The sequence below is a fragment of the Anticarsia gemmatalis genome, chromosome 6, assembly GCF_050436995.1.
Source record: "Anticarsia gemmatalis isolate Benzon Research Colony breed Stoneville strain chromosome 6, ilAntGemm2 primary, whole genome shotgun sequence".
Taxonomy (NCBI): Eukaryota; Metazoa; Arthropoda; class Insecta; order Lepidoptera; family Erebidae; genus Anticarsia; species Anticarsia gemmatalis.
The window spans coordinates 8,442,723-8,460,823 of NC_134750.1; the positions used below are offsets into that span (position 1 = coordinate 8,442,723).

General features: G+C 35.2%; 1 protein-coding gene across 4 annotated transcripts in view; it reads left to right on the top strand.

Moving 5' to 3' along the window:
* Positions 1-4,369: 4,369 nt before the first annotated feature.
* Positions 4,370-18,101, top strand: part of nAChRalpha4 (nicotinic acetylcholine receptor alpha4) — a 33,522-nt gene continuing 19,790 nt past the window's right edge. For 2 of the 4 annotated variants that reach the window (XM_076115635.1, XM_076115637.1), the window contains exons 1-3: positions 4,370-4,630; positions 14,102-14,256; positions 17,522-17,702. In XM_076115635.1, coding sequence (XP_075971750.1) covers positions 4,442-4,630; positions 14,102-14,256; positions 17,522-17,702 — 525 coding nt within the window. In that variant the 5' untranslated portion in view covers positions 4,370-4,441. Of the gene's footprint in view, positions 4,631-14,101; positions 14,257-17,521; positions 17,703-17,756; positions 17,938-18,101 lie in introns of all 4 variants that reach the window. The other 2 variants (XM_076115636.1, XM_076115638.1) reach the window with 1 other exon arrangement.

The window sequence follows — 18,101 nt, forward strand, 5'->3', positions numbered from 1 at the left end:
GGGTTTTCTAATTAACTCTTCCTTTGCCGTTCGCTGCCATATGTCTGAATAACACATCTGTGAAGGTCCGGTTTCGAATTAATGACTGCTTTTGTCCGTAATCCCTCTGGGTCGCTTTTACGAACGAGTCCGCAATAAAATTCCATTATTTTTTAGTTATTGATGTTAACCTAAACGTATAAAGTAATTACTCAACAGCAATTTAAAATACATTGAGCAATTTCCTCAAATGAAAAAACAATTAAAGCTACAAGAGAATTTCGCGTATTGTATTACTGTTTGTACTTATTTATTATTATGGTTCGTCCGGCTTCATATTCCTTGATTGTTTTATTATACTTTATATTCGCATAGAATTACTGTATTAAAACGATATTTTTATAGATATTGACTCCTATATATACATTTGTGGGTGTCTGTATGCGTATGAAAATTTAATTTAGTTTCCAATTTGTATGTTGTACAAACTGTAGCGCGATTCTCTCCCGTCGATGCTATAGAGTATTGTGACTTTGACATTTAAAATGTAGAGTAGAGAAATTGTTGTAGTATAAGCCGCCGCCCATTTGAGACTTTTCATGGAACATTGGTCGATAACTAGCCGGTTGTCAATAATCTATAGTAGTAGGAAATCGCTCCTCTGACAATATTTTTTCATTGCAGTGTGTATTAAAAAGGGGAATAATACGTACTATTAGACTATTAATAGTATTCAAATAGAATATTTTGTATTGTTGTAACTCTTTAGTTATATAGACTGAACAAACAACGACTACAATTTAGATTGTACAACCTGTTGTTTTGCCTACTCACATATTTGTTAAGACTGGCAGCTATTCATAAAATGCGTGTACAACAAGTAGTATATAATTAAATGAGCACTTAACTGCACAATGAACAACAATACGGAAAAATACGACACGTGGATATAATAATGACACCTTTGTTTAAAACAATTTAAAAGAAAATTGTCTCTCATGTTTTAAAATACTAAGACATATTGAACAATCTGCCTTTATACGCTAAAAGCTCAATGCCCTTTATTTTCCTCAGTGCAATTTATCTAAAACGTTGTTGCAGCAAAATGTGAGAATCCATAACATTTTTATACCTTATATCTATAGATATACGGATGTAGGGAAAACGCTTTGACTTTTTATAGGGCCCTCTAAACCCCTTAGCTCCTACCCTCTTATCAAATGCTTTTTGCCTTAGCTATCCTGATTGTGACGAAGTAAGCGCTCCCAATTGTGTAATAATGACTTGAGATGAAAAAATAATTTCAATATTTTTGGACAAAGTTTAATAACTGAAAAAAAATGGTTGTCGATTAGCAATTTATCACGCGTTGACGCTAAGCTTCTTCTTGTTGAAATAGAAAGTTGACGATCGCGTAAAAATAATAATTTAACTTGAGATATCGATGCTACATTACATTATTTCTTTAAGTCTTTTCTATTTATAAGGATATTATGCTTATGTTTAGCAGTAGTAAAACTTTCTGTTTAAAGATAATAATATGCATAAGTGGACATAGATAGGGACATGTAGTAGAACACTTTTGCTTGTTTAACTACGCCTAATAAAAGTTATCATAATAAAATACAAGAACCGTATATCTCGGTCATATTTCGATGATATTGCTGCAATATTTATTGTTATATAAGTAACGTCACCATTGTTACTTTGTTCATTTCCGTACCCATCCCACGGGTACGGTAACTGGCCCCGAAAGCGAAATAAAATTTAAATAATGAACTCCAAATGATTTGTTAAGCCACTTTTATTTCAATAGAAAATGGTAGGTAATATCAAAAAGCTCCTTTGAAATTATTGTTACGTTTTCGGTGGCAGTATTGGTTCGTTGTTAGCATAATATCGTGTGAAATGTTCACTTTATTCAGGTGAAACACTCGTTTATAGATTTTCGTTAAAGTTGCTTGACACGCAAATGGAGGCAGGCTCGTAATTTTAACAGTTTTACTTAATCAGCACCGACATTTTATGTGTTGGACCACGCCAAGTGTTATTAACATCACAATATTACTTCACAAAATAATGTTTATGAATTTGTGATTTTCACACTAACATGTTTTTACATTTTAACATTGATTAAAAATGTCGGGTATACTGTATACGAGTATCTGCTATATTGCCAACACATAAGGTATATAATATGATAGAATGTAGAAAGTTTTCTCCACCGACCGCGAGACAACGGTTATGAATCTAAGATGTTTTTCGTGTAATTTTGATTTATGCTTGGGAGGCGTCGGATCCAAAGGATTCACCAATCTTACGACCCTTTTTACTTTCGACAAAAACTGAACATTATGACAGACGTCTCAAAGTTATATACTTACTATATTATGTAAGTACTTGTGGCATTGGATCTATATGTTTAAAATTGATAAAAAGATTAACAAGCTTTGTAATTTCGTCTTAGAATCAAAGATTCAATATTAATCCTTTTTCGGTTGTGTATTTAAATTAATCAGCCTCCTCTTCATTTATTTAAGGGAAGCTCGGAATATTTTAACGTTAATAGACGTAGGCATAATATAAATTAACTTTTTAAGATGTAATCAGTGCCGATCAAAATTATTTGACCGTTTACCGCATTCAATATTTCAAATTAATTTATTAGCCCTTCCAGCAAAAAGCTAAGTGATGAATAATTGCTTTGTGGTTAATGTTTATCAAAGTTATTCTCATATAGAGTCAAAACAAATCTTATTTATGGCAACAGTATTAAGTTACCGGTAAATATTTTTATATTTACGTTTTACAAACGAAACAAGAAATCAAGTTAATTGAAGAAGCAGAGCAGTTTCTGATTGTATCTATTACTTTGTTTGCTTGGAAAATAGAACGGTATTGCAGGAGAAATTCCAGTAGTACTAGTGAGTTTGTTATAGCAGTTACTATGTTACGTATGGTGTTCATATCTGCAGACTGAGATACCTCTATCTTTCTACTAATTAGCCGTTCTGGATCATAGTCTCCTGTTTACGAGAATGTGGGTATATAACTGTTGTACATATACACAACGATTTAAACCATAATCCGTGGCGGTGTGTTTATTATAAGCATTTTATGTCGAGCACCAGTACGGGGCGACGGCTCCACGGCTATGTACTGTAATTTATGTCTGCGAATTACGCGTTTATCATATCACGCGTTCTAATACCCTCGTATCCCCTACACTTCATGAATATCATATTTTTATTTGTTTCACGTGCAATTTCGCTTACACTTCTTTAAATATATTCGTGTGAAAGTCCTTCAAGCTAAAATACGCATTAAAAGCAGAATTACTCTACAAATTTCGATTAGTAGAAGTTCAACTTTGAAACTCATTAAAACTGTTTCGGGAAACAAGGAACTATCGATTTATAATTTAATCTTGCAACAAGATGTACAGTTGTTTGGTCATGAATTGCACGGAGTTAGTTAGTAAAGTCGCGCCGGAGCGGCCGGCGAACTTTGTAAAATGTGATAAGTACCGTGGCTAGTACATTAGACGAGGCTACATTATCCGAGGCAGTTTCTTAGGTTAAGTGGTAAAAGGTTTGTGTTGTAAGCGTCGGGAACACCGGTCAGATGAATGCGATGCGCTATCGACTCGCGTATTTATAGAGGGAGGCTGCCGCGGGCCGCGGACACAGATCAGACATCCACACCCTCCCGCCGATCACTTACCCCGAGCATTCTTTACATTGTCATCGTAACCTTACTTTATCTTAACTTAACTAAACATCATGGATTATATCCAAAGACGAGGCTATTCAATCAGATGGTTCGTGTACCAAGTAAAGTATGGCTTACGTACGATGTTCTGATAAATTAAAAATAGATCGTGTATTTTCATTATTTCATAAGATTTTACAAATTGAATATTTTACAAATACACGACATACAATCCAATTAATATTTAAAGATAAAAACATAATAAAACGAGAAGTGAATATCGACACAGACCCGCTGTTTGTATTGATTCTGTTTCAAATTAAAAATATTGACGCTCAGAGGCCGTGAAAGTCGCTCTTATTTCGTTTAATTTCTGTGTAATAAAACATATCAAAATATCTATTTTCACGTAATCATTAGAACTGCTTTGAATTTTTTTTTTTTACTTTATCATACATAATAATATTTTTATTATTCACAAACGATATCTGAGTTAGTTAAACCATTTAATACTGTAAGCAACAATCAACGAAAAGTTTTTACGAACAGATAGTACATAGCCTAGCAGTGAACGTAGAGTGTGAGACTGTGAGAGCAGTGTCGCATCTGCGTGATATTGTGTGGCGGAGCGGCGAGGGCGCGCGCGGGGGTGTCTGGGGCGCGCAGGGCGGCAGTCAGCGTCGCGCCGCGCCCGGGCCGACCGCCCTCGTCTACACGAGCTTTACGTAACGATGGCCGAGCCCGTGAGCTGATGGCCGCGCTCGTGTGGTGGCTGGCGGCCTGCTGCCTGTTCCGCGCTGCCACCGCCGGCAACCCCGACGCGAAACGCCTCTACGATGACCTCCTCTCCAACTACAACAAACTGGTCCGGCCGGTCGTCAACACCACAGACGTGCTGCGCGTCTGCATCAAACTCAAACTCAGTCAACTCATCGACGTCGTAAGTGTCACACCCGGCGTGCCTGTGTAAACACATTCAAATACGCGCCTTTGATATGCATAGTCAGACCAGACTGACCTACATCGAAGACAGGGTGCAGTGTGGACGCATACCTTGCTTGCACTTGCGCGCCGCATTTGGAATTTAAATAGATGTGAATTGCTTTAACGCCTCAGGCAGGCGACCCAGTTCTTGTAGAAGCCTTCAAGTTTCACAGAATATTTGTAATGTTCGAAATGGGGATGTAAGTAGCAAGTGTCGTATTCACACCTTCTCCCCATGTCGCTGCCGTGGCCGGGCGCCCCGATGTCTCCCTCCTCCTTATGTATTTCAAATCAGATCCCATAAATCACCCGTATAAAAGGAATTGTATTTCTTTCGATATTTATTCAATCTTCTTTTCGTGGCCATAATCCACATGAGCCCTTTGTTGAGGTAATTACCTTCATTTCGGATATAGTGCGAATAATGCGTTACTCGTTATACATATTATAAGTCTTTAGAATTGTTTAAAGACTGTTAACCGGTGTCCATTGACAAAAAGAGAAATACAATGTCAAAGTATGTACCTACATAAATAATAAAGATACTAATATTAACTAAGTCAAAAACATTAGGTGTAATTTAATTACAGTTAATATGAACATATATTGAAAGCTGTGGGAGGTGCTTATAAGCTCTATATGTACTCTTATATGTATAATGCGTATTAAATATACAAATACTTTAATATGACATTAATATCAGTATTTGTTAACATTGCTGGCATGGATATTGAGTTATGCGGTCGTTTGAAACCACATGTCTAAAGCCAATAATGTCATGAATGTATAAGTTCAGTAAATTATTCTCATCTGGCTGTGTGCTAATATCAATGAGTATTCAAATTAAATAATAGTTATATAGGCAATAGGCAAATAATTAAAATTTCGCTCGATTTTTTTCAATACTCAAGCTAATATAATTTTTCCAAACATTGAATGAAAAGGAAAAATATTTTTGTTTTCTGATGAAATGTTGCGGCGTTCATTTTACATAATTGCATTATTCTCCATTTTCGGTATTCACGGTTCGGTTTGTAGGAAAATATATATCACTTTATACGAAGCGATAAATCAGCTACCAACATACTTGCGTATAAATCTAAATAAGATCCAGGAGCACTGCCATGGAGATTTAGGCGAAGACGTTGATTTTGTCTCATTTTACTAGCTTCGTAGCACAGTTTGTAAAATACATGAGCATAGAATATGAAACTGAGATATTTGCTTGGGGACATATAAAACAGTAGAATATTAAACTTATCTATATTTTTCCACATTTCTAACAATCTAAACTCCATAAAGTTACGTATTGTTAAACAACAATAATATTTTCACCATAAACAGAATGATGAAATTGGTGAGGGCTATAAAGAGGGGTATCGTATTATTTTGTCCGAGATAAATACGGACGTATGGGCGGGGAGAGTAAGGCGTAGAGACAAAGTCGTAATATCGCTCAGACGCGTTGATAAGTATCAAACGTTACGCTTGTAAGTTACTAGTCGTACGCATACTGTATTCGTTTTTGCCTAATCAGTACTGATAAACGTCGTGACGTTTGTTTGTACCCGTCTCTCAGAGAAAACGGCCATAAATTCACCAGACTCTATCCAGATTTAATCTCCAACGTTCTCATAACAGTTTGTCATAGGCGTAAATCTAGAATGGCGGAACTTAAATGCTATTCCGAAGAACAAAGGTTTACCACTATTCACCGCAAACGTTTTACAGCCCTCGCTCAGCTGAAACGACAGCATCTCATGGCAATCTCTAAACAATGCATGCGTCGCCGACACCTGTCACAAGTTACTAGGGCACGAAGCGAGCACGCAACGGTCAGCGTGCTTTATGTAACTAATCCCAGGCATAACCGACCCACACGTGACTTCGGTACGACGTCACCTCACGTCCTCGGGTAATGGGCTTATTCATGAATTCTCCCATACAGATAAAATTATACCTATTTCCAACTTTAACGGTCAAATTTTGGCCAATGACGACGGATACTTTATACCGACTGTAATAGAATTGGCCTTATAATTTTATTTGTCCTCTTTTACTACTACTCATATAATAGTCAGAAGATGCTGCTGCTTGTATTTTTTACTTTTAACTAAGCTGCTTCCAACATTAATTTACCCATGGCATTTATAATTACAAACTAATTAAAAATTCTGCAGAATCGTTTCTAAGGACACGACGTGCCTACGCGTATATTTATATATCGCTTCATAACATCTCTTTTACATTTTCCGCTTCACAACAACTTTCTTCGAAAACGCTTCATCATACTTAATTATTACTTAAAAGGGAAGTTTTGTTTGCATGTCAGTGTTATATACTCGAAACTGAAGCTTAGAATCACTAGATAGTGATCAAGTTAAAAACATAACACGTGATAATAGGTATAAGTTAAACATTTTCTTTTAAATTAGTGTCAATGTAAAGTATCAAATTTGATGTGAGACTGTTATGTTAATGACTTACTCCTTAATGGACACTTAAAACTGTTCCGAAGCCATAAAATAATACTCCTTCATTTAGCACCAGTCCTAAGGTTGCTTGTTTTTAAATATTCGGTCGTAAATAATGAAAACAATCTAAGCTTCTCCTTACCACCAAAAATGTATAATTCCTTTTGAATAATGAATATAAGCCTCCGGGGCAAAGCATTTTCTCTGCTGTTATTTTCGGCCCTCGTTCATCAAATAGTTTGTTGAATTGCGCTTAAACGTGTTTATTATTAGACATATTATTATTCTTAGTGCCTATTTTTATTATACGTACATATACATTTTAGTTTATTCTATCACATGACATCCATATTTTCTTTTTTCATAACATGATAGCGCTTCAACTAATAGAAAAGTTATTCCTTTGTAAGCGCTTTGTCGTGCGCTTCTGGTTATTTACTTTAGTTCTGAAACTTTCATGTCCGTGTACGGTTCGCTGCGTTTTACTGAAGAATTATAAAAATATGTATTTGTTATAAACTTAAAGGCATACCTAGCTGATAAATTTAATCATATCTAGAGTCTCTTCTTCCTTAAACCTTCTGCTTTCGCGTACATTTTACTAATATCCCAGCAATGGGTTGTACGTGCAACCATAATGTATTTGAGCGAATATTAAGCCATATAAGAACACAGACGGTCATCAGTGTGGTAATTGTATTTTTATTGCATACTAACGACTTTGTTCGTTCTTAACGTATCGTCATGATTATCTATCATATTTGACATATTGCCAAGCTTTGTATCGTTGTATGGCTGTTTTTGACGTAACAATATCTCTACTTGTACCTACTCGTATACGATTATTTTTGTTTTGAAGTAGGTAGGTATATTTTATTTAGTTTATGGTATTAGTAAAAATTGTGCTAACGTTCTACACTTGTCTTCATTGATCCTATCCCTAAATCTATAACTAAAAATAAACATTATTACCTTCACGGTTGTAAAACCATATTAAGGAAAAATATGAAGGTCTATAAAAGACAATAAAAATATATTCTTTATTTTCAAGTATATTACAGAGAAAATACAGTTAATACAGGCGACAAGACGATTTATAAAATTCATGTTACGTATATGTCAAATATGTCCGGAATTCTCAGCTGGCGTCGGAATAGCTACGTTCCCTGGCTGTCTTGTTACTACGTGTAACACAGTTACACTATATCTCAACCTCAAATCTATACGTACTATATATCTATTAACATGACTACTTGAATAGCTTCAATAGAACAAGACCATGTTAGTTTTTATTTTAAACAATGAGATCCTGAAACCTTAAAGTAATTTCATTTTGAGATTTTAATTTAACTCAAAGTTGAAGCTCTTCGCAAACACTGGTTTCAGTAAGTTCAATCTCAGGACTTTCAAGCACCCGCTATTCTTTAGATTTCTGTTTTTTTTGTTTACCAAGCGTGAAACACTCTCAATCTTGAGGATGGAACAAAAAATTTCGAAGTATTTTATATTTTATCACATGAATTTGCATGCAGCATTGCCCGAGTTGCGACATTGTCTGCATATGTATGTAAATTAACTTAACTAATGTCCTCTCTTTGTTTTTTATTTAATTTAACCTTTTTCGGGCTCAACGAATTTTTTGGCCAAAAAATGAGCCTGTATTTTTTTTATCAACTTAAAAACATTATTATTGATTGCTGATAATAAGTTTGCATGCTGAAATCTTATATCTACCTTTTTGCTAAAAGGTTTGGGGTATTATATTACTTGAAATAACGATAACTATGGGAAACACCTGGCGCTCTACCCCAAAGTTAGAACAAAAAATGTATGTGACAGGCATAAGAAAATATATGTACTTTCGTACTTCATTTCAGTCCATCACAGGTCATTCTTGATATACGTTTACGTTAAAAAAAATCCTATATTTGATTAAATAAATTACGAATTAGTTATAAATAAATTCAATGCATGCATCTAAATCCGAAGCGGTTCGGAGTGGAGGCACATAAATCAGGCAAATAATACTTTAAGCGGCTCTTAGCCTCGTTTATCAATACCTACCTGTTCAATAATAGGCAATAAATTACTTAACAAGCGACCAGATAAGTCCTTACTTATGTAATATCTACGAATAATACATAATTGTTGGAAACCTGATGTCGTAATTACGTATTTTTGTTTAAATAAGAAACTACCGTAATTTCACCGTATCTTGCTGTGTTTAATCGTTGCACTTGTGTATCATTTAATAGCCGCAGTTGCTCTAAGTAACGTTTTTACAAAGAGAGTGGTGCGAACTGCGAACCTATACCGGTAAACAGTAAAGCGACCCATTTCCCCAGTTGACTTTAACAGTAAGCGTGGGACGAAACCCAAAGAAAAACACAACCTGTATTTTTCTTTCATTTCCTGTTATCAGGCTGGAAATAGTCTTGCCTTATTAAAACAGGTCTTTAAAATATAGCGTTTGTTAGTAGAAAGCTTGGAAAAGTTGTTAAGATTATATTCTTGTTTATCTAAGAACATCTCCGCAAAATTATTAAAGGGGTTGAATCTCTCTATTTAGGTGGATAATGAAATAAAATGTTGCTTTTAAAATTTAATCAAATCATGTTTCCTTTTGGATTGGTACAAAAACACAACAGATAAAAACGAAAAGGGGAGAGTTATAAGTGGACTTCGGACGAGGGCTTTCAACACTTCATCGAGTAAACTTTTGATGTGAGTTTAGTGATTGTTTGTGTATTAGAATTGAGGCTTGTCTATTAACTTTTAATCAACAATAGGATTGCTGAATTGGTGAAATTTGATCTTGACATTTGATACAATATTCGGGAAAGTTATAGAATACTTGCGTTATTATATTTCAAGTTATGGTGGAGCCTTCTGTTCGGCCGAACACGTCTTTTTAGATAAGAAGCCCATCTAATACGAAGAATTGCCTTCTTAAAGAAATACTGATCCAACGTTTTCATGATATGTCATCAGTAGGGTTCGTAATGTCGCGGTTTGGTGAAATCTTTTCTAACATGGATTTTCCTGTTACCGTATTACACACACTTTTCTGCGTTAAGGAATTATACTTGTTTTGATAAGGAAGAACGGCATGTCTTTTTACCTTGTAATATGATAAGTTATATTATTCTGCTAAAGATAAAAATACACGTACTTACTACGTAATATTCATAAGCTTTGTATACAATTTTATTTAAAATATTTCTTCAATAATCAGTTTCTTTTACAGAGTTGATAATATACTTGTTGTACATTTATGTCGTATCTAATGTGTACATTATGAGTGATTGAGTAATACGTCACTTTATGACTCTCAGTAATTGATCTGTTTGATCAGAAAAACCTCGTATAAAATCCATACCGAAATATTTATAATGTTACTAAGAAACGAGCTCTTAATTTTATTCTTAAGCATGCTTGATATTAATCAAGTGTATTAGTATATGTATGTATGTATCACCTCATTGAACCACGTTAACAAATCAGCATCATTGATGAATTCGTAGAAAACTGATGAATGAAAATGCTTTTTTTTAATGCGTTTAGTCGTTTTTTTCATGTTCATACCATTTTAGTATTTGGGTCACTGCGTACCCCTTTGAAAAAAAGGCGTGATTATATGTTTGTATGTATATTACTTAGATTTTACGTGCTTAGTATTTTATATATTTTGAAGTAATGTCACGTGGTCTTTTAAGAATACTAATGTATCAGTCAAACCGAACTTAAATGAAGCATACATATTTAACCTGACTTTTACTATGCTCTACAAACGGCTATGTATTATGGCTGTATACTTACTCGTATTAAAAACAATTAGTTAATTAGGGAAGATATCTTAAGTTTATCTGCGGAGAGGTCATCTGGCGAATAACATCAGTTACAAACCAGTAACTAACGATTTTATGAGCTCGTACGTCATAAAATCCTTATTTCATCCGAGCAATGTAATACCGTTCCTCACAATTAAGGAAAATGTTCCTGTTGTACAAACAACCATTTTGTTCTACTCTCAGTCAATTTACTGGAACAGTACACAGCCTCGAGTATGTACAATTGTACATACACTACGTATCTATATATGTTGTTAAGCAAATTTCCTCAACGACAACATCGCGACTTTCCTTTAGCAACTCATCTAAGATTTCGTTTATTATTTTTCAGGTAAGTATGCCTACTTATCATGATGTCGTAGTGAATTATGCGTGAAATATTATCTTGCGAACTTCAGTCTTCAAACAATATTTCGCTGAACTTTAGATTGATCAAAACTTTCTCCCCGAAAGTCAACTCAAACTGGGTTAGTTCTATATAGACGTATAATGGAAGTCTATATTTAAATTATATCACTAGTAATAACCGCTCCCGTAGTGTAACTTACAATCAACTCTTTTCCCCTGTACTGTGTAGGTACAGCACATTCATAGCGCATAGTTGGAAACCGCGGGTAGTTTTAATTTCCGCTTTCGAGCCGTATTGTGACACATTCCCCTCAATTGACTTTTACAACTTTTGCACAATACATATTTCCAACCAGCAGATGACATAACATTTACATTCTACATTTCCGCTTTTGACATGACCATATTTTGTAATAAGAATTTCATGAGTCTGTTTCAGAGTACAATAACAGTGTTATTTTCGCTACAAGTTATTTAGAAAAATAGCGTAGCTATATTGCGCACCTAAAAGCATTTTCCCTGAGCTTAATTGAAGACGGCGTAATTTATCTCCCCGTGGAATATTTTCTTCTCTGACCAGTGTAGTGAGCGGCAAAAGGCAAATACAAACTTGTCTACACCCATCGGCTTAGACGTCTCGGTTGTCGTATGAAAGAAATCTAATATCCTTTGGGAAAACACAGTCGGTGATAGCGCAGCCCGGTGGAAAATAAAATATTCAGCTACAGAGATTTCCCTCAGATAAAAGCCTCCTGAAATATTGTCCAAAAGGATACATAAGTATCTAATAAAATAATGTACTTACGAAACTTTCTTGAATATATTTGACGTGATAAAAATAAATTGCTCGAACGACGCTTTTCTCTGATATATCATGTGTAGAATAAATTATGTTATTACATAATCGAACATGAATAAAATATAAAGGCAGAACTAAACTTGTTAATATTAAATTAAAGCTAAATTTACGAGCTGCTAAATTAATATTGGAACCCGATGTATCAGTTTTATGTGTTCTTGGAGAAGATAATAAATCTGTTCATCCGGGTAAAGTTAAGATGCGCTCTCAAAATAAATTGCCTTAACTTGCCCTAAACCGAGCTAACACAATACCCAACTATAAATAATTAGCCTGCCAATCTGGAACAAAGATTAAGTTATACGAACATTTAAGATTTAATACGAGGCACATTTACAGACTGTGAACCTCACAGTAAAACCCAGTATTTGCAAAAATAAACTCTCTTTTCAAATTCTTTTATTAATCCATGGTCTCAAACAAAACTATACAATGTTTATTGACAAACTTGTGTGTGACAACAAAACGAATACCGGGCACATCAGGCAGGATAACCAGTAAGTCCTCCGCTAAATCGAGCTCCATCGCAAATGTTATGATGGATGCCGGCTCTCGAGTGTCTGTTGCGAACCGCCCGACGTAAATCCAATGTGACAATTTTGACAATTTTCTCAAAGTGAAATGTTTGTTGTACACAACTTTCGTAAAGCTCTGAGGGTAATGCTTCACGGAACGTTTAGCGTCACAGATTAAACGTGTTTCGTTTCAAAAGGAACATTGCTTATTCGTTTTGCTGTCTTTTATTACAGAGATCTATTTTCTCTCTTCAACGATGTAAGATTGTAGAGTAGTAATTATTTGTTATATTGTTAATCTTTGATTATGATAACTTGAATTAAGTATTTTTTTTAATTATACATTATTTTGTTTATAAAATGTTACAACCTTGTCGTTGTTATAAATTATACTGGCAAAGCAAGAAAAGTAGTTGAAAGTATACTCTACAACAACAAGTTAACAAAACTTTGAAACGACGGCGTAAAGAAACGTACCTACATGTGAATAAAATCTAATTTAAGTTACAAAAAGTCGCGGGTAACGGAAGGGAAGTTGGAAATATTTGGCGTTCTCGTACACATTGAACGAAAGACTTTTTTATACCTTCACTTTTTTTCGCGAAACAAAATGTGGACAAACTCCCATCATTTTTACATCTTACTATACTATACTATGTAAATGTACTTAGGCTGGTACTGTTTCAATACTATTTTTTACATGATGCAATTAAAATTTATATTATTCTGGTTCGTACAAGAACTTGATCTGAAGGTAAACTTGAGGACAATAGATTATCGAGGCTTAGACAAATATCCTCTACGTAAGGATGATCCATTATAATTTGTCTACATACAGACGGCGATACAACGATATCCTTTGTTTTCACAGTCAGATTATGTAATAAGCTATTGTGAGGAAACAATGGCATCAACGTCAAACTTACATACAGCAATTCATCCCATTCGTGTTTTTATTGAACTAGTTAACCTGAGATATGACAAAATACTTTTTATGTAACTGAAAATTTACAACTTATTATATTTAATCAGGATACACGTTAGTATTTTAAAGGTATGCTCGTACAACATTGTAGCAATGTTTATACTTATGGTTACACAATCGGTTAAAACATTTCACGCATTTGCCCAAAGCGCTCACCATTCTGTGAATGGATACTCAAAGGGATATCGCTATTTATCGCATCATGGCACAGTTTCGACGCCGCGCTATTTGCTGAGAATTATTATAACGTGCACATCAACATCAGGCAACGACCGAAATATATCAATTATTATGACACATTTTGCTGGCTTCCTGCATTGTATTGTACCTATTTCAAATTTCATGTTTATTAAAATATAATAACATGTTTAGATTATGTTTGTTTGTTTTAACAGAACTTGAAGAATCAGATAATGACCACGAATTTGTGGGTGGAGCAGTCGTGGTATGACTATAAGCTGCGGTGGGAGCCGCGGGAGTACGGCGGGGTCCACATGCTGCACGTGCCTTCCGACCACATCTGGAGACCAGACATCGTCCTCTACAACAAGTGAGACCGACAGCTTTACTCCTAAACATCACTTTAAACTAAACTGTTCCTTAAATGAAACCGGTGGAGAAGCGATGCGTGGCTTTCTTTTCTACTCGTAGCATTGAATATTCTAATTAATTTTGGAACCAACCACGCATAAATTTTCTACAACATGCAAGCTGTCTGAACAATACCGTTGAGCAATTAATTTAATTACCTAATTCCGACAAAACTTTGCCATACAGTTTTTAGATAATGTTCGTGCGTTAGAACAAGCGAGTAAATACTTACGGATTTTCTCATTTTAAGCAATTATTTCGGGGAAGAAATGTGTCACAGACCCGCATACCTACTTAAGGTTTTCCGATAACGTTAAAGGAGCTATAAGGAAAGCTCCTAGATCCGTTCAAACACATTGTCTACAGTAAATTTCTCGGTTGATCAGATACAAATCTCCTTCATTTACTTTATTTTTTTAACGAAACTAGAAGCTAGTGAAAGATCGATCCGATAATCGAAATGATTTCTTTTAAAGACTACAATTCATATGACAAAGACAGAAGATAAAAATAACGAATATTTTCAAACAGTTTCACAAAATTCCTAGTCTAAACTTACATTTGATGATGTCTGTAGAAGATTGCTCTACAGTCTACACGAGTCACGAGTGTTCCACAAAAGAAGCTGAGGGTACTCGGCTCAGTCTCTGAACCACGCATCTCTCCTCCACCACACGTTAAAAATATACCAAACTAATACAAGATAACATTCCATTTACACTTGTTTTGTGCTAGTGCCTTTATGTTTCACACCTACACCATGATACCCCACAGGAACATCCTCACAAATACCTAATCGTAATATCATCAAGTGTTCACTCAAAACATAATTATATAAATATGTCAAATCACGAATCGAGAAAATTTACCGCAGTTTACATTTATAAACAACGTTACGATTGTTATTCCATAGGGAGAGTCAGTTACACATTATGATTAGTCATGTTTAACTAGACATAACATTCTATTTGCGTATTAAAAATCCTTCTTCTTTTAAATAAATAAAAAGTTTGCATTTTAAATAATGTGTGTAATTAAAAATGTTTAAAGGTAGGCTTTGTAAATTTTTTGATCTCAGACAAAAACAGTTTCATATTCATTTAATCAAGACGGGAATGTAATAAATATACGAATCCGTGGTTTCCATTAATTTCGTTGATTTTCGTAAAATTTTATTTGAATCCTGAATCCAAAATACCTTAACTAGTAACGAAAACGATAATTCAAGTTCTCGTGGGACTTCCCAGTCAACAGAAACAAAGCAAAGTATTCTAAATGAAACGTGTTTTATTTACAGTACAATCTTAGCGATAAAAGCTCCCAACAGCACAGCATTGTCCTACAAAAACCAATAAGCCGTGAATTCTACTTTGTACCCGACCTAATTGACGAAGGCCCAGAGATTACTCCGACGCTCCCTCCTTCGCTCGCCTAAACTGCTTGGGTATATTTATCACTAATAACGAAGAAAATAATGAAAAACGCATGCCATTTTAAGTTCGAATAACTTTTGGAACAATAAGATATTAAAAACCTACTTACATTTTATTTTATTTTCACAAACTATTGCGTGTATAAAATAATTCAAAACTATAAACATTTAATGTGCAGATTTTTATCACACAAAGATTAAAAAATACAAATACTTTGACACACTCCCTTGTATAGTGTAATAGTATAATGGTCGGGTAAAAAATAGGATTATAGCAGGCTCCTTTTTTCCTCCTCCCTCCAATCTCCTGCCGTCCGTCACCTTTATAGCCGGACTACTTTATCGTCGAAATTCGTTTTGAGTATTTGAAATCCTCAAATATACAAAATATTTTTTTATGTTTGATTATTTTACGTCAAAATTTTATTTTGTTTTATATCCACTACTATATAAACATTGTTTTCTTTTTTATACATAGTATTTTGACTTCGATTGTATTAATAAGTTAACGTTCATATTCCAATTATAGGTAGAAGATAAACGTAGGTACATACAATCTGAGTGAAATCAAATTAAAGTTAACTTTAACAAAAATATTTTTTAGGTAAGTTCTAAAATACGCATCAAGATAAGTCCAAGAAGTGTTACGAACGGTGCAAATAATTCAATTTCTTTACAAAATAACCTGTATATTATTTTATCAAAATTATGACAGGAGGGTCGCGAGATACCCGTTTTATTTGTGTATTGTAGTTGGCATTCATTTTGTCCTCGGCGGTACCTTGAGGCGCCGGACTTTGATAAATGGCCGGGACAGCAATCGTTACTCATTTCCTGTCCCTTCCCGCGACCTGCCCCTCGCCCCCTTTAATGTGCACCTTTTTGCTTCAACCCCAAAACCTGGAACACCTTCAATGACGACCCTTTGAATGAATGAATCACTACGTATGAAACCCCCTTCACAGTGATTTGTTAACCCTTATCACCGATTCTCGCACCCCGTTCGTGTTTCATATTTTCATTATCATGTTCTTATTTTAATAAATGTTTTAACGTTTTCACCCGCATTAATAAAATTCAAATTAAAACAAAGCTTTTAATTCCTATTAGGTGTTAATGCATGTATTTGTTTAATGTTGTATTGTATTGTGTTACAAAAAGGGACAAAAGAAAAGTCTATAGTAATTACGTACTTAAAAGCATAATTTTCAAATTATGCCATCCTGGTACTGCTTCTTATTATAAGTACGCTGTCGTTGTAATTAAGTACTAGGTAAGTAAAAGGGTGGCATTAACAACAATAAAGACACATAAAAATATGCTTCTTAAATAAAAAAATAACTACTAATAATAGTTTTTTCCAGCGGACGAAATTTATAACACACTTCTTAGTTATAGGTGTACTAACTATAAGGACAAGAAATGAGTAACAATGTTAAGAAATTATATCTAAATGTATGTGGTATCTTGTATAGGTCGCCTCATTGTATCGTTTAACATCTGTTAAAACAAAGCACGTCACTGAGAAACCGTGTCCGGGTTCTAATTAACTTTATTCGTTACCTCGTCATTGATCGTTAAAGAAGTCTCATAGAGTTAGTACAATCTTTACACGCTTCGAAATATGAAATAAGTATAAATAGTTGAATGGTTAAGCAACACAAAGTAAAGCGCACTTGCTCACACACAACATAAAACGCACTTGAAGGTATTTGGTGAGACACAGACGACAGACGAACAGAACAGACGGTAGGGCCGCGTGACGGCTTGTAAACGTGCGTTAACATTACAGTGCCGACGGCAACTTCGAAGTAACATTGGCGACCAAGGCGACCATCTATCATCAGGGGCTGGTGGAATGGAAACCACCTGCCATTTACAAGTCTTCCTGCGAAATAGACGTGGAATATTTTCCTTTCGACGAGCAAACGTGCGTTCTTAAGTTCGGTAGCTGGACGTACGACGGATTCAAGGTAATTGCGTGGAGCTCCGTCACTGCTCTCGCTGACCGCTCTGTTTGTCCGCAGCGCCGACGGCAACTACGAGGTGACGCTGATGACCAAGGCCACGGTCTACTACAACGGCATGGTGGTGTGGCAGCCGCCCGCCGTCTATAAGTCCTCGTGCTCGATCGACGTCGAGTTCTTTCCTTACGACGTGCAAACCTGTGTGCTTAAGTTAGGCAGCTGGACGTATGACGGCTTCAAGGTGACGCCCCGCTGTATGCTGCTTGGCGCCGCGCGCGCGGGCCGTAGCCGTAGGGCCCGCCGCCCCGGCCGATGTCCATGCAATAGCTTGTTGGCTCGAACGTAATTCGTCGTGTAATTATATTACTTTTCTGTCCATGTGGTATGTTATACTCACTTTTACAT